Source organism: Anolis sagrei, chromosome 1 (genome assembly GCF_037176765.1).
Source record: "Anolis sagrei isolate rAnoSag1 chromosome 1, rAnoSag1.mat, whole genome shotgun sequence".
Lineage (NCBI taxonomy): Eukaryota > Metazoa > Chordata > Lepidosauria > Squamata > Dactyloidae > Anolis > Anolis sagrei.
Window position 1 is genome coordinate 89,930,035 of NC_090021.1, and position 21,544 is coordinate 89,951,578.

At 40.4% G+C, this 21,544-nt stretch overlaps 1 protein-coding gene across 3 annotated transcripts; it reads left to right on the forward strand.

The window, feature by feature from the left end:
• Nucleotides 1-937: 937 nt before the first annotated feature.
• LOC132760904 (amine sulfotransferase-like) lies at nucleotides 938-20,141 on the forward strand. Of its 3 annotated transcripts, none has more exons than XM_060753226.2 (8): nucleotides 938-1,697; nucleotides 4,912-5,869; nucleotides 8,301-8,453; nucleotides 12,543-12,751; nucleotides 15,302-15,428; nucleotides 17,372-17,466; nucleotides 18,050-18,230; nucleotides 19,448-20,141. In XM_060753226.2, the coding sequence occupies exons 3-8, from the start codon at nucleotides 8,312-8,314 to the stop codon at nucleotides 19,570-19,572; spliced, it is 879 nt and encodes a 292-aa protein (XP_060609209.2). In that variant the 5' UTR covers nucleotides 938-1,697; nucleotides 4,912-5,869; nucleotides 8,301-8,311; the 3' UTR covers nucleotides 19,573-20,141. The 3 variants fall into 3 exon arrangements, with proteins under 3 accessions (XP_060609209.2, XP_067323082.1, XP_060609208.2); XM_067466981.1 differs by having other exon boundaries at nucleotides 939-1,697; nucleotides 8,304-8,453; XM_060753225.2 differs by lacking the exon at nucleotides 938-1,697 and having other exon boundaries at nucleotides 4,909-5,869; nucleotides 8,304-8,453.
• Nucleotides 20,142-21,544: the final 1,403 nt, after the last annotated feature.

Below are 21,544 nucleotides of genomic sequence, written 5' to 3' on the forward strand. Positions count from 1 at the left end.
ACTTAATGGTGATCTTATGAATGAGAAACTTCCATGACACCCTCTTATTAAAAGGCTCACAAAGGCCTTGCAAACTCAGGACTGTAGACACATCCACACAGGGAGAACAAATGCGTTTCTCATGTCTCCTAAAAGGCAGCCATTCTTTTTTTCAAAAGTTGTTTTGAAAATTTTGTTATTTTGGTTACATACAGATATAGCTTACTTTATTCTCCTCGGTAGAGGAGATGCAGGAAAGATGTATTCCACAGTTTTTAAGCTTCCGCCACCAGAGAACAGTCTCCAGATTCATCTTTTAACAACAGGTGTTGACATTTCCGCTGTTGAAGGTGCTTCTTTCTTGCTACACACTAAACCTATGAACACCAACCTGCATTTATAAGTGAGAAGTGTCATATCTTAGCCATAGTCCTGGCAAAATACTTTTCTTGAATCTACTGTGGAAGTATTATGTTCAATTAACAGGCTCAACTAAAAATTAAGAGCTTTTTATGCCAACGCAAGTTACACAACGACATGAAATTGCAGTGGTTAGAAACTCTTCACTTAATAGATACATTATTTGGGTCATATGGGTGTGTGTGAAGCCTTAAATAATAGTTAATATCAGCTTGGTATTGGATTGCAATCAGAGTAATTGCCAAATTTGTCTCTTCAGTATAACATATATATTGAGCCCATACAAGTGGTCCAAAAAGCTACAGCCAGGTTGCTCACTGGGGCTCACTGGGACAAACCTCCTGTTGCAGCAGCTCTACTGGCTGCCAATCTGTTTCTGGGCACAATTCATAATACTGATTGTGACCTTTAAAGTCCTAGATGTCCAGGTACAGGCTATATGGCTAACCGCATCCCCTTATATGAACCTGCCCAGACCCTGAGATGCCCTTCTCTCGGTCCCACTTCCATCGCAAGCTTGGTTGGTGGGAATGAGAGAGTGGGCCTTCTCAGTGGCTGCCCCACAACTGCAAGTGCAGCATTTTTCTGAATGAAGCAGAGAGTGTTTGAGGACCAAGATATCCGTAGGGAGACCAAGGTTTGTTTATAAAGCCATTGTCCTCCCAATTCTGCTATACGCCTTCGAAACGTGGACTGTCTACAGATGTTATATGCAACTCCTGGAAAAATTCCATCAGTGCTACCTCTGAAAAATCCTGCAGATCTCTTGAGAAGACAGGCAGACAAATGTCAGTGTGCTGGAAGAAGCAAAGACCACCAGCACTGAAGCGATGGTCCTCCACCTTCAATTCTGCTGGACTGGTCACATTGTCTGAAAGCCCAATCACCATCTCCCAAAGCAGTTACTGTACTCCGAACTCAAGAACAGGAAAAGGAATGTTAGCAGACAGGAAAAGAAATTTAAGCATGAGCTTAAAGCCAATTTTAAAAACTGTGGCATAGGCACCGAGAACTGGGAAACCCTGCCCCTTGAGTGCTCTAACTGGAGGTCAGCTGTGACCAGCAGTGCTGCAGAATTCAAAGAGGCATGAATGGAGGGCGAAAGAGAGAAATATGCCAACAGGAAGGTGCATCAAGCCAACCCTGACCAGGACCACCTTCCACCTGGAAAACGATGTCCTCACTGCGGGAGAAGATATGGATCAAGAATCGGGCTCCACAGCCGCCTACAGACCCACTGCCAAGAAACCACATCTGGAAGACAATAATCCTCGAGCTACGAGGGATCGCCTAACTAAGTAAGTAAGCTGTGATTTTCTGGGATGTACAGCCATGTTCCAGAAGCATTCTCTCCTGACGTTTCACCCACATCTATGGCATGCATCCTCAGAGGCTGAGAGGTCTCACAACCTCTGAGGATGCCTGCCATAGATGTGGGTGAAACGTCAGGAGAGAATGCTTCTGGAACATGGTCATACAGCTCAGAAAACTCACAGCAACCCAGTAATTCCGGCCATGAAAACATTCGACAACATAATAATTTTTCTTAGATTTATCAAGAGAGTAACACAAACCACAATAACAAATTATAAACCATCAAAATAATATAAAACACACACACAATAATACACAGAACATAGAAAATAAGATAAAACAGAAAAAGAATATTTAAAATGAATCCTATGTCATTCCCACCCCATTTCTACCCCTCACACCTCTATCATCTAAAACAAAAACAAATTATAATCCCCATTTTCTTTTCATTTCAAATTAAAAACACAATGACTCCTCATCTCCTCAGACAAAGGTAACAATGATACACTGTCCGGTATCAAACTAGAGCTGAAAAAGTAGGCAAGAGGAGGCATCCCATCTGAAACCCTGTGGCTGCCTCCTTCCTGCAGAATCCTGAGGGTTGTAGTTTAGGGAGGGCCTTTAAAATGCTCAGCCAAAGGGGCCCTGGAAATCACTAAAGCCCCGGGATTCTGCAGGAAGGAGGCAGCTACAGTGTTCCAGATGGGACGCATACTCTTTGCCTCTTTCAGCTCTAGTGGGATAAGACACAGTTATACTTCTTATTTCTACCTAGTGGCATTTCTGCTTCTGCTAAAGAAATGCAAATATGTTCAGAATTAATACATAACTCATGAGTAATATTAATATAAACAATTTGACATTTAAAACTAGATTTCAATTTCTTATTATATACTTTTTTCATTACTTCAATATTCTGCCAGCCCGATTTTTCCCTTTTAATTTAAATTAATCTTACCTTGTTTCACATATCATATTTCTTTGTATTTCAATCAATCTCTTTAACTACATTTTATTTCTGTGTAATATTTTATTTTATTCCCCCTTCATTCCTAATATTTTTATTTCACCAATACACCCCTACGCAGAAAAACCTTTATTTTTATTTTTATAATTTTATTATTAGTTTGTTTATTGCATTGTATTCTTCTTAATCTTCTTGTAAACCAAGTCTTCATGTTAATAGAAAATTGTCAATTTAAGTTCAACATCTTTCTCCCATCTAAATGGACTTCCATAGATTTTACATAGGCTTTGTATCTGAACAGAACTTGAAGGCTTCTTCCATCTAAATGGGCTTTCATATTTTCAGTGTAAACTTTGTCTATTTGAACAAAGCTTAAAGGCTTGAACAACTTTTCTTCTAATTTTTGTAGTCTTTTTTTGTATCCTTTTTGGTCAATCAGTTTTGTGAATTCTAAAATGCTCATAGATTCTTTTACTATAACCTTAAGATCTTGTTTAATTCTAACTCCTGTTCAATTCAATTATTCTTTGAATTGTGATTACAATGACAATATCTGGATTTTTGCCAACCTCATAATCATTCACATGTTTTCTTTTATTAAACACCTTTCAGTATTTTTTCACAAATAGCAAAGAAAAAAAGGAAAATAATGATGTAAAAAGATAAAACGTTTCCACTACTGTGTTTCTAAAATCAGTTCTTGTAAAACGATGCAAGTGAATGACAAGCTGAGAAAACACTTTCTGTTTTCACCAGCAGAGGCCATAATTTGTTCATCTGTTGAAACTGGTTTGCAAGTTCTTAATGCAAATTCCAACTGAGAGCAGAAACTGTGATTGTGCTCCTGGTTTGAAAACAATCTTTTCTGCTTCTTTTTTTTTAAAAAAAATTCTCCATATTGATTTACAATTTTTATAGTTCAAAACATATAATCATCACCTTAGCTTGGGGTTACAGACAGTACCCGAGTTACAAACATCTGAATTGCAAATGACTCACAGTTAAGAACAGGAGTGAGACAATAGGAAGTGAGAAAAATCTACTCCTAGGAAGGAAAATTCACTCTTGAAAGAGTTATAATGGGGAAAAGGTGTCTCCACTAAAGCTTTATCACCAATTCTTGTTTTCACAAGAAGCCATTTTTTAATAAATCCAAATCTCAGAGGAACAGAAAGTGAGGTGAAATCTTCTGAACAGGAACATAGAGCAAAACAAGCACTGCAGGAGTATTAACCTTCCCTGTAAATTTATAATTTGTGGTTTAAAATTGACTGGATAGGACTGCCAAAAGAGATGGATCTTTAGTTGGGTTTTAAATTCTGACAGCACATTTAGATGTTAGAGCTCTTCGGTCAGGTCATTCCACAGTCTCAGGGCGGGCGATGGAAACATCCTCTGGGTGATGGTCTCCAGTTGGGTTCTGGCTGGTTGGAGTAGCAGCCCCACAGAGGAACTCACTGTTCTGGGGGCAGATTTCTGTATCATTTCACTGATTTCAGGTGATTCTGTAGGCAATCTGAACCCAAACCACCTGGGCTTTAAAAGTTATAACCAACATTTTGTTCTTTGTCCAGAAACTAATTGGCAAACAGTGGAGGGACTTTAGCATGGGTATAATATGCTCCTAGATGTTCTGTAAGCAATTTGGTTGCCATGTTTTGAACTAATTGGTACAGAGATAGCCCAATGTATAGAACACTTCAGATGTCCAATCTTGAGGTTACCAGCGAGCATTGGATGGCTGTGTGGAGGGGCTACATCATGAGATAGAGAGGTCTTCAGGCAGTTGGAAAATCTTTGTTTAAAACAACTCATACAGATCAAAAATACATATTCCAAGGTTAGACTGGCATATAAAATTAATAGGATTTTATTAAGTCTGTGGCTCAACAGCCTCATTAATCGTGCTTACATATAGCAAGATATGCATATTCTTGAATAATTAACATGAATGTGCCATCAAAGCTGCTCATAGACTGAAATAATCTCTGGGAGATTCAGATTATTCATCCTGGAGTCAGGAACATAAGGTTCATTGGAGGTTCCATGGAGTTGGCATGAGTTTTAGGAAAATCCCAGGAGATCCAGTTACAGTGCTCTAGTGCTTTGTGACATTTCTATCTGGTATCTCAATGGGCATGGGTTAGAGGGCAATATAGTAAGTATTTTGTGATTTTTAAACCCCTTTCCCATTCAGAATACATGATAATAACCTTTTCTCTCTTGAACAGGTGCAACTGGAGACTGGAAAAACAAGATAACTGTGGCACAGAGTGAAAAAATTGACAATGTTTTAAAAGAGGGTGGAAAAGCTGCCCTTGTGGAATATCAATGAGGAGTTATGACATCTGTTGGCAACATTTGCTGAGCAAAATGATTTTAAAAACATTTATTGCAATGTCTCAATATTAAATACAATTTTTTGAAATATGCACAATTTTGAGAAGCATTTCCCCCCAAAATGAATTTGAAATTGACTCATTTAGTTGGAATAATTTATTATTGTATCTTCTGTTTTTTTGGCAGTGTAGATTCGTATAATCCAGTTCAAAGTAGATAATATGGATTATTTGCTTTGATAATCTGGATTTTATGGAGGTGTAGAAGGGACTAGGGTAGAGGCCGAGACTGCTATCCCATTTCCACACTCTTTCCCCAGCTGTACACCACCTTGGTTAAACCTGAAAAAGTGAAAGGATACAGAAATGCATCTGAGTTGCTGCAGAGCTTGGACTGCACATACACCAGAAGCAAAAAGGAGTGGGTATGTGTTTTAAAATACATCAATTTCACTAATACCAAAAAAAGAGAAACACACCAAAGGAGATTTCTGGGTGGTATACATTAAGACCAGTGATCCAATACAATAAAGACCAGTCTACATTTTGAATGGATAGATTTAATGACATTTGAGTTGACCTGAGTTAACTTTTCTACCCATGGGTTCATTCTTGGCAGTCAGCAGTGTTTGTGTACAGCAGGTTATGTAATGATGGAGTTGCTTATGCAATGATTTACCACGGCACACCCTTTTATTTAAATATCAGGCTGCAATAAAGTAATTCACACGCCCTATATGCTGTTAAATAGTGGCTTCCTGGAAAGCGACAAGAGCAGACTTTATAATTAACTGTAATAATCCAAGCAACAGAAGATTCTCTGCTGAATTTAGCAAACAAAATTAACTAGGTAAGTGCTGTTTGATAATAATTATTTGTATTAACTTCTGAACAAATAGACAAACAAAATGCAGGTCAAAGTTTGGGGAATGGGGTTCAATGAGGCCACTTAGTGTTCTGTATCTATCAGCTACTAGACATCCCAGAGATTTAATCAGGAAGCCCTGAGATGTTTTTAGGGTCCCTATTAAGGTCATGGTATGTTTGAGTGTATGTGTGTGAGGGGCCGGGGGGGGGGGGGAGTCATCATTGAAAGGTGATGTCTATATGTAGATACTTGTAGGGCAGAACATTTTCCTTTCACCATATGTTATCACTGAGTCCAAAAAGTTAAAAAAACAAACAAACCCCAAACCCATTATTATTCCATATAGTTATACAGATTTTTTCTTGTATTTATTTTTCAGTAATCAGAGTATTAATCATGAAATAATACATTTTATTTCTTACCTACCTCTCATCAAGGATTGAGACAGGATACAACATTGTTGAAATACATAAATAAAATACATAGATAAAAATATAAAGCCATTAAAACACATATTAAAAGACATAGACAGGATGACTGGTTAGGCCTGCTAAAAGAGAGAGGTATTTGGTTTTGTTTTACATTCTGAAACTCATTTAGCTGTAGAATATCTTCTGGGAGGTCATTCTGCAGTTTAGAGGTGGCCAATGAAAAGGTCCCCTGGGTGACAATTTCCAGTTGGGTTCCTGCTGCTTGGAGTAAACGTCCCAAGAGGACCCGATTGTACTGGAGACAGTGATCCTGAAGGTAGCCTGGACCCAAACCATGTAGAATTTTGAAGGTAATGACCAACACTTTGTACTTTTCCCAGTAACTAATAGGTAGTCGGCAGCGTGATTTTATTATAGGTGTGATATGCTAGTGATTGTACTTACAACCAATATGGCTGCCATATTTTGAATGAATCTGAATTTCTGAACTTGGTAGCCCAATGTAGAGTGAGTTACAGAAGTCCAACCAGTGTACTTCCATCTTTAGGTCTTTAAATTCTAGAGAGGGGCACAGCCAAAGCTGACAAGAGTACTCCTGAATGTAAGAACTGCCTGGAGAGACAGATCAGGAGCACTCCCAGGCTGTGAACACAGTATTTCTGGGGGGGAGTGTAACCCCATCCAAAACTGGTTGAAACACTTCCAACCCCAGGTTATTGAGCTGTAGAGCTATTTGCATGTGCACGGGCGATACACCTCCCCCTGCCGGCCTGAGAAAAACCACTCACACAAGGGTGTTGGGATAAACAATGGCCACAACTCATTTATTGATAACAGGAACAAGGGTTGGCAGCCATGCATGGGTCCTGGATCAGGATCGGGCAGCCCACTGCTGTCCGATACCGCGAGACACGCCAGGGTGCCGCCAGCACCGTACCGGGCCCAACATAAAATCGGCACCCCTGAGACCACCAGGCATTCCCCCTTACCACTAGGGGGGATACCAGACCAGATCCAGGGCCCATGCCCCACGCCAACCAGGAGTTGTGATGGGAAGCATCAAAAACAAGCAAGAACAGGAAACCGTAACAACTTAACAAAACCAGCTAACCGTAAACAAATACTTGAACAACATGCAGGGTGGGTAGGGTGGATCAGCTGTTGCAGGCCCAGTGCCTGCTTGAGAGCATGGGGCAGCCTTAAATAGGCTGCCCATGAGGGAGGGGAGGTCAGCTCTAACCTCCCCCGCCTGGAGGCGTGGCTAGCAGCTGATAGGGCCACCCTGCTGGATGGCGGGAAACCTTCCCGCCGAGCGAGGGGGCTTCTGGGAGGAAGAAGCCCCCTCAGGCGGAAATGGCGGCGGGGGGCGACCTGCACCGCAATTTCCCTGGCCCAATAAGTCGGGCCATGCCTTTTCCCACTGTGTCTCCAACTTTACCCTTTGTTCCCACACTCTATCTATGCTCCCCCCAGTCTCTTTATTCCCCAAATTCTTCTATTCACCCTGAGAATTGCTCCAGTGGTAAAATATTCTTCTTAGATTTTGCTTTGGAAAAAATTTTCCTTAGAGAAAAAAATATTTTGGGGACAAAACCGTACATGTTTACAGAAAGAAAACATGTGCATATTAAGTAACACAAAAACACATGTGTTTGTTCTGTCCAGGCTGCATATTTGATTAATGCCCTAGGTTTAAGGGATATTTGTTCCTGGGTAGACATCAGGAAATAACACAGTTCCAGGATGTCTCACATATATCTGGATATGTGTATATGCGACATGAACACATGCACTGTCTGAGATGGACATCTCTTTTTCTCTCCCCCTCCCTCCATGTCATTAACGTCTATTCATGGAAAAGTGAGTGAATTTCATGTAAATTTGGAATTAAAAATTAATTTTCTGATGTTGTTTTCTTGTTTTTCATTCCATCCAAGTAGTTGAAAGAACTATTGGCTTTTTTTTTTGTATTCTCCTGTCAGCAGCACCAACAATGGAGCCATCAAACAAGTTCCTGTTCAAACACAAACAAAGCTATTTTCCCTCAGATTTGGTTACACCAGAATATATTGATTTACTGGAGGATTTTGAAATCAGAGACAGCGATATATTTCAGGTCACTTTTCCAAAATCAGGTAGGAATGAAAATATTTTACTTAGAGAACATGATATTTGTATGATTTCATATGAAGACTGAATGGAGTGAAAATTTAAATTGATTAAATCATGCATCATCATTTTGAGGTGAGAGGAGAATGTACAATATAGAGGGTGTTGGAGCATGTAAGGAATCAGTGAGTGTGTATGTGTCAACTGTAAAATAAGATGCCTGAAGCTGATTGGTTGGGCGTTGCCCAGGGAGCAAGCTGAGCCTGGGACTTTTGGATACTGTTACATTTTTGTTCAGGCTTCAGCTATGCAGATGCAGAGAGAGAAGCAGAAAAACACAGAGTTTGGAGTGTGCTCTCGCTTCATGAGTTGCTGAAGGAGAGTATCCACATGAACAAAGGAAGACAGTTTTAAATCTCTCATAAGGGATATTATGTGAGTTGATGCAACTGACCACATGGTACATTAATAATAATAATAATAATAATAATAATAATAATACTTTATTTATACCCCGCTACCATCTCCCCAAGGGATTCTATGCGGCTTACATGAGGCCGAGCCCACAATACATCAATACAGGCAATACAACCACAATACAAAGCAAAATACAAATACTAATACAAAGCAATTAAAATAAATCTCATACATAAATAGCATAAACATTGAACAATAGCACAACACACATTTAAAATCTATGGCTGGGCCAAATGTAATTAAAATTAAAAAATAATGCTGGGCATGAACAAGATAGAGGAGGTGGGGTATTGGTGGAAACGGACAAGCAATCCTAAATCACTATAAAGTGCTTTAGAGGACATAATGCTAAGGGTTCATTTTTCTGGGAAGGCACACTGGAATAACCACATTTTCAAGCTCCTCCTAAAGACTGCCAGAGTTGGGGCATGCCTGATGTCCTTAGGAAGTGAGTTCCAGAGTCGAGGGGCCACCACCGAGAAGGCCCTCTCTCTCGTCCCCACCAATTGCGCTTGCGATGTAGGTGGGAGCGCGAGTAGGGTCTCTCCAGATGATCGAAGAGATCATGTGGGTTCGTACAGAGAAATGCGGTCATGCAGGTAGGCAGGTCCCAAACCATTCAGAGCTTTGTAGGTAAGAACCTGCACCTTGAATTGGGTCCGGAAAATGAATGGCAGCCAGTGGAGCTCCTTAAACAGGAGGGTTGACCGCTCCCTGTAAGGAGCGCCAGTTAACAACCTGGCCGCCGCCCGTGGGACCAACTGAAATTTCCGAGCTGTTTTCAAAGGCAGCCCCACGTAGAGCACATTAAAGTACTCCAATCTGGAGGTGATTAAGGCATGGACCACCCTGGCCAGATCCGCCTTCACGAGGTATGGTTGCAGTTGGCACACGAGTCTTAATTGTGCAAAGGCCCTCTTGGCCACTGAGCCTCAAGCATAAGTGATGAATACAGGAGGACACCCAAACTGCGAACCTGTGACTTCAGGGGGAGTGCAACCCCGTCCAACACAGGTTGCCACCCTATACCCCGATCCGGTTTACGATCGACCAGGAGGACCTCTGTCTTGTCGGGATTGATCTTCAGCTTGTTCATCCTCATCCAGACAGCCACAGCGGCCAGGCACTTGTCCAGCACCAGAGGGCTTCCTTGGAGTTAGGTGGAAAAGAGTAGTAGAGTTGCGTGTCATCTGCATAGAGATGGCACCCAACTCCAAAACTCTGGGTGACCTCTCCCAGTGGTTTCATGTAGATGTTAAAAAGCATGGGAGACAGAATGGAACCTTGCGGGACCCCACCGGTCAAAGGCCAGGAGTCCGACCAGGTGTCTCCCAACTTCACCATCTAGGATCGACCCTCCAGGAAGGACTGGAGCCGCAACAAAGCTGTGCCTCCAAGGCCCATCCCGGAGAGTCGTCTCAGAAGGATATCGTGATCTATGGTATCGAAAGCCACTGAGATGTCAAGAGAACCAACAGGGTCACACTCCCCCTGTCCAGCTCCCTGCGGAAGTCATCCACCAAGGCAAACAAAGCCGTCTCGGTACCGTGGCCAGGTCTGAAGCCGGACTGTGACTGATCCAGATAGTTGATGTCATCCAGGAAACCCTGGAGCTGAGAGGCGACCACCCACTCCAACACCTTGCCCAAAAAGGAAGGTTGGAGATTGGTCTATAGTTGTTCAAGACCGTGGAGTCAAGGGAGGTCTTTTTCAAGAGTGGTCTGACCACAACCTGTTTTAGTCCAGATGGAAAAATCCCTTGCTCCAACGATACATTAATGATCAACATAAACCAATCAGTCAAACTACCTTTGGCTGATTTAAGTAGCCAAGAAGGGCAGGGGTCCAGAGCCAACGTGGTCGCCCTCACAGCCCCAAGGGCCTCCTCCACGTCCCCAGGATGAACATATGTTGTTATGAACTACGGAGGGCAAACTGCTTGTTCACCTACATGGCATATTCTCTTACTCTGTCAAGGCAATGTGTGAGCTGATCAAATGTGAACTACACTTGGCTTATTTTTGCATTATGCCGCAGAGGGGAAGGTGATAACACAGAAAACACTTGGATTAATGGCATTTTTGTCAAGATGGGCTTCCTTTCATATTAACTACTTGTGATTGGATATAAATACCAAACAAAACAGAAACCTGGCAAACAAACATAAACAAACATAAAGAAACATAAAAAATGAATAACATATCTGAAGAAATTACAAAAGAAAGCACAAACACATTAAAAGTATGACATGTAAATGATTGTAGTTGAATCACCAGAGAGAAATATAAACATCCCCTTTAAGAATGTCAGTTTTCATAAAACCTAAAAGAAAAGTGATACCCAAATTCTCATCTTCTAAAATTCTTCTAATATTCAAGTCAACAAATTACTATCAGCTCACCACTTCAGCAATTCACCCATGTCACCTAAAGCAAGAAGATATAGCATCTACTCAGTAAGGTCATGAATTTTCTGTTCTTCAGCTTTCTACCAAAGTAAACTGTCAGAAAAAGGAGGTTCCATCTGGTTACAGGTTTTTCCTTGCAAGGTAGCTTGTGCAACTGCAGTTGATGACTTCCTAGAGGGCTTCCTCAGACTTTTGAAGCAATTTATAATCTCTTCCCCAACAACAGAAATTGACTAAATTTCATGATAATTTAATATCAGGAGAGATAATATCACCTCTTTTAAAATGCACTGGTGATTTAGTAATTACCATTATAGTAATGGGAGTGTGGCCTCTCTAGAGGACAGAAGAATAATATTATTTGACATGCCTCAGGCTGTGTTCTAGGACTTGACGCTACCATGGGGAGAATGGGAAGAACATGTGTATACTGACCCAGCCAGGGGCTTATGGTCTTCAGACAGGAGAAAAAAAAGAAATTGCAGTGTTAGAGTCATGGGCCTGCATTTTGTATGTTGTTTTTGTTGTCAGTTAAAAGGGCCATGAGAGATATCAATGCAGCCAGAAGGTATTCCTATCTTTTGCCATGTGGACTCTGAGATACAAAGAGGTTTAAAATCAGGGCAAAAAAAATTCATGTCTCTCAGCTACAGAAACAGTAACTGACTCCAGCAAAGCACTCCAGCAATGCGGAAGTACTTCATCAGTGTCGCAGATGGATGATTAAAGCGACAGCTCCCCTGGCAGCCAGAAAAAGCTAAATAGCGTCTGACTGTTTGTCTATATCTGTTGTGTGTCTTTGGCATTGAATGTTTGCCATATATGTGTACACTGTAATACGAAGAGGTTTAAAATCAGGGCAAAAAAATTCAAGTCTCTCAGCTACAGAAACAGTAACTGTTTCCCTCATGACTGAAGCTACCCACTCCTTTCTTAGGTAGAATGGGGTCCAGTCTGTGTAGCTCCAAAGGACTAAATGATCAAAGACAGGCTGCTCTGGAGTTTCAGCATTCCCCAGCTCAGCCCATGTTAAGGGCTGGAAGCCTCTGAACGTCATTTGGACATCTAGGAAGGACTTCTGGTTCACTTTGGATTTCAGGGCTGGTGTAGACAATCCTTACCATATGTTTCCTGAGAAACAGACATTATATTTTCCTTTATGTTACCTTGAAAGTAAAGTGTACCTTGATGGTCAGGAAAGAATTATACCAGTCCATTCATATTCACACAGGAACCATATGGACACAGAATATTTTAAGCTTAATTTTTCATGAAGGTCATCGAAATGGAACTGAAGACATGGACCTAGCAGACAGAGTTCCATGGCTGGAGTACAATGTACGCAAAAGAGATTATGTTAATCGCCCATCACCTCGCCTCTTTGCTACCCATCTGCCATATTATTTAGCTCCTAAGGGGATAAAAAATGGAAGAGGAAAGGTAAGGACTTCTAGTGCTTTCATTCACTAAATTAGTTGTCATTACTGGGAAGGAGATTTTACTGTAAAATGTGTACAAAACATTTTGATGTTGAAGTGAGAAGGATTAAAAAAGTTAGCTAGAAAGGTCTTCTGAGAATAAGCATCTCTAGCAAAGGAAGGCACACTGTTCAGTCATTGCCAGAGGCCCAATGATCAGAGTCTTCAAAACTTGAAGCATCTATAATTTTCCATTGTAAAGGTTCTTGGCACACATGTTACAAAAGTTATGATGGATTGTCGAAGTTTCTCTTTCATGGGTGGGAGAGCATTGGAACAGATTTGCATGTTTCATGAACGTATAGAGTACAAAGGAGTGGGTAATAGTTACTTTATTAGGAGACCATATTTCTCTTAAATCAGTAACAATTATTGGAAGGTTTCCTTCAAGGTTCTTGAAATACATAAATGACAATAAAGAAAAGATAAAGAGGCTAGTGTGTAATTAATACTCCTCATTCTTATGACAGAAACTCTGTGTTGTTGCAAAAAGTTCACCATTTATGGAGCCCCATGTTATTTATGTTTCTCCAAGATAAACCCTACAGCTGAGTGTCTTCAATCAAATGTTTCACTTTGTTATCAACAGTCTTGTTTCTACATATGATTCTGTACTGCCAGCAGTTTTCCTTTCATCTCTCCCAGCTGTGCTAGGCTTCCTGCCTTTTCAAAAACCATTCCCTGCCCCTTCAACACACCATCTGAGTTCATATGCTCCTGGCCACAATCCCTTCTTTCCCACTGTTCACTAGCTTTCTTTCATTACTGGTGCCTCCAGCTTTGTTTGCTTCCACTATAACGGCAACCCTATTATTGACAATTGGAAAATGTTCAAGAATGGGTGCTTTATTCTTTATCTATCTGTTGAAATATTTTTTCTACATTTATATACTTGATCGGGGTGTGCAATTCAGAAAAAAAACTTATACCATTTTCAGTGCTGATTTTCAGTCAGCCCCTGCTCTGTTTTTTAGGAAGTTCCTGAAACCGGGAGGGGGAAAATACAATTTCTTGTTCCATCAGCCAGAAGTACTGTTTTCATTTAGGGAAGATCTGACTTATTGGCAGCAATGGGGAACTTTTGAGGCTCCCCTTTCAGTCATTTCTAGGGCTATTGGGAGGTAAATGGCCACAATTGGAGGACACATTTATGAGGGCAAGTCCCCCAAATTTCAGAATGTTTGGGTTATCCACGGATTTGTAGACAATTCTTAAATGTGAACTGGGGCAGGAATACACACTAGGCCTGTGAGATTAATAAAAAACATGTTTCAGTACTCTTAACTAAATTAAGGGGGGGAATGATTTCTAAAATGTTTATAAAAGTTTCCACGGGGTCCATATCGTAAATATAATGATGCAATGAATTTAATTACTTTTTCATTAAGTAATTACTACAGTCAAAAAGTGATCCTAAGAAGTGATGGCATTGAGATAGGACACGAAGCAAGCTAGCACACAATCTCTCTCTCTCTCAGAAGCCAAGATGCCACAGGAAAATGGAAGAGTTCACCCTGGTATATATAGATCAGCTTGGCAAAAAGACACATGATCTGCTTTCTTGCTCTGATTGGCTCAGGCAAGGCTAGGGGGGGGGGGAACCCCACACATGTAATTGCTGCCACGGTGCAGCCCCCATGTGGTCCGGTTCGGTCAAGTCAATTCAAGCCCCAACACCTGTCCCATTTCCAGAGCTTCAGTTTCTGGATCCGGTTTTGAAAACAGTACCGTGCACACCCCTAATACCTGACATTAAATGTTGGTCCCAAAGTCAGTTAATAAGTAGCTGCTGACTGAGATTCAAGGTAGCTTACAAAGTTTTAAGAAAAGCCTCTAAAATTACATTGTGTGTTCATCCATGACTTCTATTCTATATAACATAACATAAAACTCTAACACACTTGAATGGAGGGATTACTTCACATGTGACGTAATACATCAAATTACATAATGCACGTGGCAGTGCTGCCACATGCACGAGTCCAGATTCAGGCATTAATCAACTTGCTTATTGATCAATGAACCCTACCTACCAGTCTGATGCTGGAATTTTTGCAATGAGAGAAATTGGATCTACATGGATCCAAGCATGAGTTGCAAGTGTGCAGGAAAAGCATTTACCACCACTTCGACAAGACCTGTTCTGCCCTGTATTGTGAGGTTTCAGTTACTGTTGTTATAAACTTGTGACAACACAACAATCATAACATAGATTGCAAATATATTACCTATATGATAGAGAGTGGTGGATGGGATGATACTTGAAACAAATTCAGCAATGTAGGGAACTAGGATGCTACATATGTTCTACATGTGCATTCATTTCTCTCCAGTTGGGCATGCTCACTAATGAATTCCTTAAAGAGGAGTAAATTTAGTCTGAAACCAGATGACACCATCAAAAGAACTCAACTTGCGAGGAAGTCCAGTTACTAGACACATTGTTTGGGTGACTGGAACCTTTTTTCCAAACTAGATTTTTAATATAATTTTAATATCATTGCTTCTGCAGATTATTTATGTGGCCAGAAACCCAAAAGATGTCTTGGTCTCCTACTATCATTTTTCCAGAGTTTCTGTCCTCCTTGAAGAAGTGGAAGACTTTGATATTATTATGGATAGGTTTCTGGCTGGTAAAGGTACGCCTTGATAGATTTAAAAGAGAAAGGAATAATTTTATAATCCTGAACAGATATCAAGTAGTGGGCAATTTGTTGGGCAGAGGAAAAAGTTATTTAGCTGGAAGGAGAAGGAAGGACAGCTATGGGAATAATGCACAATTTCTCAACAACTGACCATAACTTCATGGCATCCTGTCCCAGACACGTAATACACAGACCTTCTGGTTTGGTATGTCCAAGAGAGCTGACTAATGCAGGCTTGTATATTTGAATATGGTGCCTACAGGAAAGTTGGGGATATGCCTCATTATATTTCTGGTTCATTATTTATAAGTTAACCAGGTTCACATTGTTCATTAGTTCAGTCATCTCCGACTCTTCATGACCTCATGGACCAGCCCATGCCAGAGCTCCCTGTCAGCTGTCACCACCCCCAGCTCCTTCAAGGTCAGTCCAGTCACTTCAAGGATGCCATCCATCCTTCTTGCCCTTGGTCGGCCCCTCTTCCAGGTTCACATATCTTCTGTATTATGTTTAAATGAAAGACACTGCACAACAGTCTTTTATTTAACATTGGCAAATAGTTGCATCCCTCTTAACATCATCATAGTTCATAGACTTTTGAAGTGGAAGGTGCTTGAGATAATGGTGATGGCCTAGTTTTATGTCCTCTTGGAAGTCTCCAGAGCCAGCAGATCCATCTAGTGCACTGAATTTATACAAGGGATTTATTTTGAGATGTTAGTTGAGACAAAATAGAAAGTTTAGGAATACATTTCTAGTCTAGCTTCAAACTGGATTGAAATCTAGTTTGGGGATGGAACAATTTCTCATTGGCCTAATGAATAATGTTTATTTGGAAAGAGATTGCTACTGTTGCTCAGCCTCTTGGTGGGTTTACATACCATTGACCACAGAAACCAACTGGACATCACAACATGTTGGCAGTTTAGATACATTTTATGATTGTTTGGTTGCTTACTCGTGGCACTAGTTATAGAAAAGAGCACTGAGATTACTAAATTGAGGTGACAGTACTTTCCACATATCATGAGCTGGCATTATTCATTATAAAAAGCAATGATGATTACTAAAGTGGAAAGCAGTGGATAAACTCAGTTAAGGAAGCCATGATCCTGAATTGCCAGACCTTAGCAGAGATGGCAATAAGAGAGGGTCTTGGAGGTCTAGGAGCTAGGTTTTTTTGTGATCTCAAGGGGATTTTACTCCCTCTTAAGGAGCAGGCAGGGCCATGATCTGGTGACTGCATCCTAGAAATTTGAGTGGAGCCCCAAATGACTACAGTGAAATGGTGTACCTTTCACCAGATTCCACTTGGTAAACAGTTATGGCCATTCCTGGGTAAAATTAACTTAGACAAGGTGACCTATGCATTGGTAATCATACATCTTGATTACTGCGGTGCATTCTGTGTGGGGATGTGTGTGTGTGATTCAGAAACTTGCACCAAGTGCAAAAAAATTCAGCAAGGATTAAGTAACTAGCCACACTATCATATTGCCTCATAATTTCTCTACAGATGAAATAAGTATTAAAATGTTTTGATAAAATAGCATTACATAAACCAATCTTCAATAATGTTACTGAAGTGGTGAGAAAGGGCAACATGCTGGTCCTACGTATTTGCTCATTCTAGGTACAGGGAGGAAGTATGGTTCCCTGACATGAAATTCTGTAAAAGGCCTAAATAATTGTGCACAGCAATACCATACACCATTTTGTGTTTCACTGGGTTGGTTCAGCAGCTTAGTCGACATAATGTTCTGTGTGTATCATTCTCAGTCATCAGGTGCAAAGGACCCATCCCTGCACAGAATTTAAGCATTCAGTCCAGATGTCTGAGGCCAAAACTCTAACTGCAACTCTGCAGCACACACCACAGCAATCTATGATGCCAAAATCTATTTTGAAGAATTCTAACATTTACTCTCTCTTACAAGTGATAGGTGATTTATGGCTAGATCATGTAGAAGGCTGGTATGCTCAGAGGGACCACTTGAATATTCTCTTCCTAATGTATGAAGAAATGAAGAAGGTAAGGCACAGTTTTACCACTTGGTGTTAAAAAGCCATGCTCAATAAAATCCTAATATCATGAATATCTGCCTTTCCATATCAGTCTCATTCTTGTCCAACTAACCTTCCTTTTGAGATTAATAGACAATTTGCAAATATTTCATGGTTGAACATGTGTAGCAGGCCTTTCCTGTGCCAACAGTCTCTTGGAACGATTGCCTCATGTTCACCCAACATGTCACAGTGAATGGCAGGAATCACAGTTGAAAACAGAAGGAATATTCTGAAGGTTAAATGTGATTTTTGCAATTTCCAAGTATCTGAGAAGACAATAATCAAAACAACAATGTAATAAAACACAAGCTACTGAAACAATGCAACAATAAATATCCTCAAAGTAGCCACAGCAGAAGGCATTCTGACTTGCTACCTTAACATTAGACTAGAATATAAAATTGGACTACCATAAAAATTTTAACGTTCTTTAAGGGGCAAAAAATAATTTCTTATCAAACTCTTTTTACTTTCCAGTGTAACCTATAATGTGAGTAGTCTGTAGTGATTTCCAGTTGGTGTCATTTCTAAACCATATCCCGTTTTAGGATCTGAGAGGCTGCGTAATGAAAATATGCAACTTCCTAGGAAAGAGACTGACTGAAGAGGAGATAGATGATGTTGCTGATAAGGCTTCATTTGACAAAATGAGTATGGATCCTAGAAGTAATTATACCGCTACGAATGATAACCTCCTAGATTTAAGCAAAGGAGGCTTTATGCGCAAAGGTAACTCAGTGGCCAATGAGGGCAGTGTGGTGGACCCTGTCTGAATATTCCATAACCTTGCCTTACTTACTATTTAAATGTTTTGGGTACAAAGAAAAAATATTTGTAATTTTCCAGGCTTGGATTAACATGCTTTATTGTATTGGATTATGTATAAGGATTTAAATCAGAGGTGAGCAATTCCACTATGGATCTCATCGCAAAGGGCTATGGATTTGCAATGCATCATGGCAAATACATGGGTTCCATTGAGGGGCAGAGGAAACCCATCGCCCCATGCCTCACATCACCTGGCTTCCCCCCATTGTTCCAAAGGCAACACAGAAAGCCTCCCATGTTGCTGCAGGGGTGGTGTCTGCTGCTTGTTCTCCCTTCTTGGCATGGAGCCTGGTCAGAAGTTCCTGTGCATCGTGGACTGGGCTCTTTGTTGAAAGTGGAGAACAAGTGGCATATGGTAGGGAAATCAGCTGGTCTGATTAAGTTGTGAATCTAGAAATCACCCCCCCCCAAAAAAAAAAACCTTCCAAGGGATGTTAGGAGTGCAAAAATACTAAAACAGACCAACAGCAAGAAGGGCTGGAAGGCTGCTTCCATTTGGTGGTGGTGGTGGTGGGGGGGGGGGGGGATTGTAGGGGAGCTCTAAAACTTGTTCTAATTTAATAGAACTGTTATTCTACTACACTTATCAATTTTGGCCTGAAGTGCAAGGCTGGGGAACATGAACATGCCACTAATGTTGTTTTTATTGTGTACCTTCAAGTTGTTTCTGACAAAGACAAACCTATCATGGGGTTTTCTGGGTTTGAGAATGTATGACTCACTCAGTGTGTTTCCATAGCCAAGCAGGGAATCAAACCCTGGTTTCCAAAGTGGTAGACCAAACCCCCTACAGTGTATAGGAAGACATAATATCTGGTTGAGTCAAATGAACCACACCAGAATCAAGACCAAAAAATTAATTTTGAGTTCTGTGTATTTTGTACCAGCAGTTCCCTCTTTGGAATATCTCAGAAACTCCTGCTACAGTACTCAGCAGCTCTGTGATATTTCTAGATGATCTCATAAGCAATGTGAGACAACAGGTAGTGGTTTGGTAGTGGCATACCAAATAGCATCAGTTCCCCACAGTAAGAATTTAGCCACTACCCTGTCTCCTTTGTGAGTAATGAATGCTAACCATCATTTTCAACTTTCTTTTTCTCGGAACTCTGCACCAGGAACTATTGGAGACTGGAAAAACACAATGACAGTTGCACAGAATGAAAGATTTGACAGTGTTTTCAAGGAACGGATGGATAAGCTGCCCTTCAAGTTCTGCTGGGATATCAAGGATGAATTATGAATAAAGACCAACAAATTTGACTCTTTGCTTTGCACAGATTTTTTTTAATTTGGTGAAAATAACAGATTTGTCCCAATTTGTTTTCAAATCAGTTTGCAAATTTTGTTGGGTATAATGGGCACGATTTTAACAGATTTCTCATAATGCCCAGATTCTGAATACCCTTCCCAAAAAAATACATATTTTTGAAGAGAACAGATAGATAATTATACTTATAGGGAGGTGTGAGAGAATTATAAATCTTCTGTTTTGTGTCATGTATTCCTTCCTTCACAAAATTTTGTATTTTCCTTCAGTCTGAGACAACATTAAGATCATTGCAAGGTATTATGGATTGTGTAATGTCAATAAAATATGACTTGGATCAGATCCCATAAAAATATGAACAGAAGGAATTTTGTTCCAAAATTCAATCAGCTGCTCTCTGGCTTCATTTTGTGATGTTAGGCTTCGTTTTGTGATGTCTTCACACAAGTTGGCTATGCTGTTTTCTAATTTTGCATTCTAAGGACATGTTACTCTTCTTTTTTTCTTGTCAAAGCAGAGAGAATAAATCATTTAATTGCCAAAACCCAGTCTGGTTTCAAATGTCATGTTGTCCAGATAATTACTGTATTCAACTTTGAGTGGAGCTGCATTTGTTTAACTACTATTTGTGAAAGCTGGAAAAAAAGGACTTAGAAAGGCTTTTTCCAGGAGCAAATGCGCAATTTTTAGACATCTAAAAATGCATTTTTAGACTCGAGTTCCATTAGTAACTTACACCAGTCTTATAGCCACCAGCACTTTTAAACATTTTTTCCTGCAGTGGTGCCTAGCACCAGCAAGAGTATGATAGAAGAATCTCTTTTCTAAGCATTAAAGAAAGTGAAGATGTGCTTTTTGCTGCACTACAGCTCTTTTGGGAGAGCATAAGTATTTCTTGGGGAATAAAGAGAAACATTAGAAAGGCCTCTGGTTAAGGAAATCTAGGAGTAGAGAAACTATCTATGTATAGATGACCACTTGTGACTGAATAATATTGTCTTCCAAGGGTAGAGTCTTGGCAATGGGTCCATAAGTGACTGTAGAGACCTACTGTAGATTTGGATGGTCTTTCACAAAGAGGACATAGATTTCCAGGTGGAAGGCTGTCACCACAAAGGTTTGCTTGATGTGCCTTTGTCTTGGCACTTTTCTCCCTTTTGAAGACACTCAGGTGTCTTCAAAATCCAAAGGACTATTGGTAACAATTGACCTCCAGTTACAGTGCTTAAAGGCCAGGGCTTCCCAGTTCTCTGTGTTTATTCCACATTTTTGAAGGTTAGCTTTAAGCCCATCTTTAAATCTCTTTTGCTGTCCATGGACATTCTGTTATATGTTCTTGAACTGACAGTAAAGTAACTGCTTTGGGAGACAGTGATTGGGCATTCAGACAACAGCAAAGTCCAGCAAAGTTTATGGCAGAAGATAATTGCTTCAATACTGATTATCTTTGCTTCTTCCAGAATGCCAGTGTTTGTCTGATTTATGGGATATTTAGGAGGCAATGCTGATGGAATCGTCCCAGAGGTAAAGAGTGACGGTCCATGTTTTGCAGGTGTACAAAAGAGTTGGAAGAAAATTGCTTTATAAACAAGCCCCATAGTATCCCTACAAATGTTCCAACCCTCCAACACTTTGTGCCTCATTATAAGAAATGTTGCACAGAGGGACCTACTATGAAGACACTTTGTGTTTTCTCAATGTTCAGTGAGAGACCAAGCTTTTCATACGTTTCTGCAAAGGTATTTAAAGAGGCCTGTAGGCCTTCCTCTGAATGAGCACAGACTACATTATCACCAACACTTTGGAGTTCTATAACAGAAGTTGTTTTATCCTTACTTTTGTCTTTCAACCTGCTGAGGTTAAAGAGTTTGCCATCTGTCCAATATGTGATTTCCACACCAATGAGAAGTTTCCCATCAACAAGATGTAGAATCATAGCTATGAA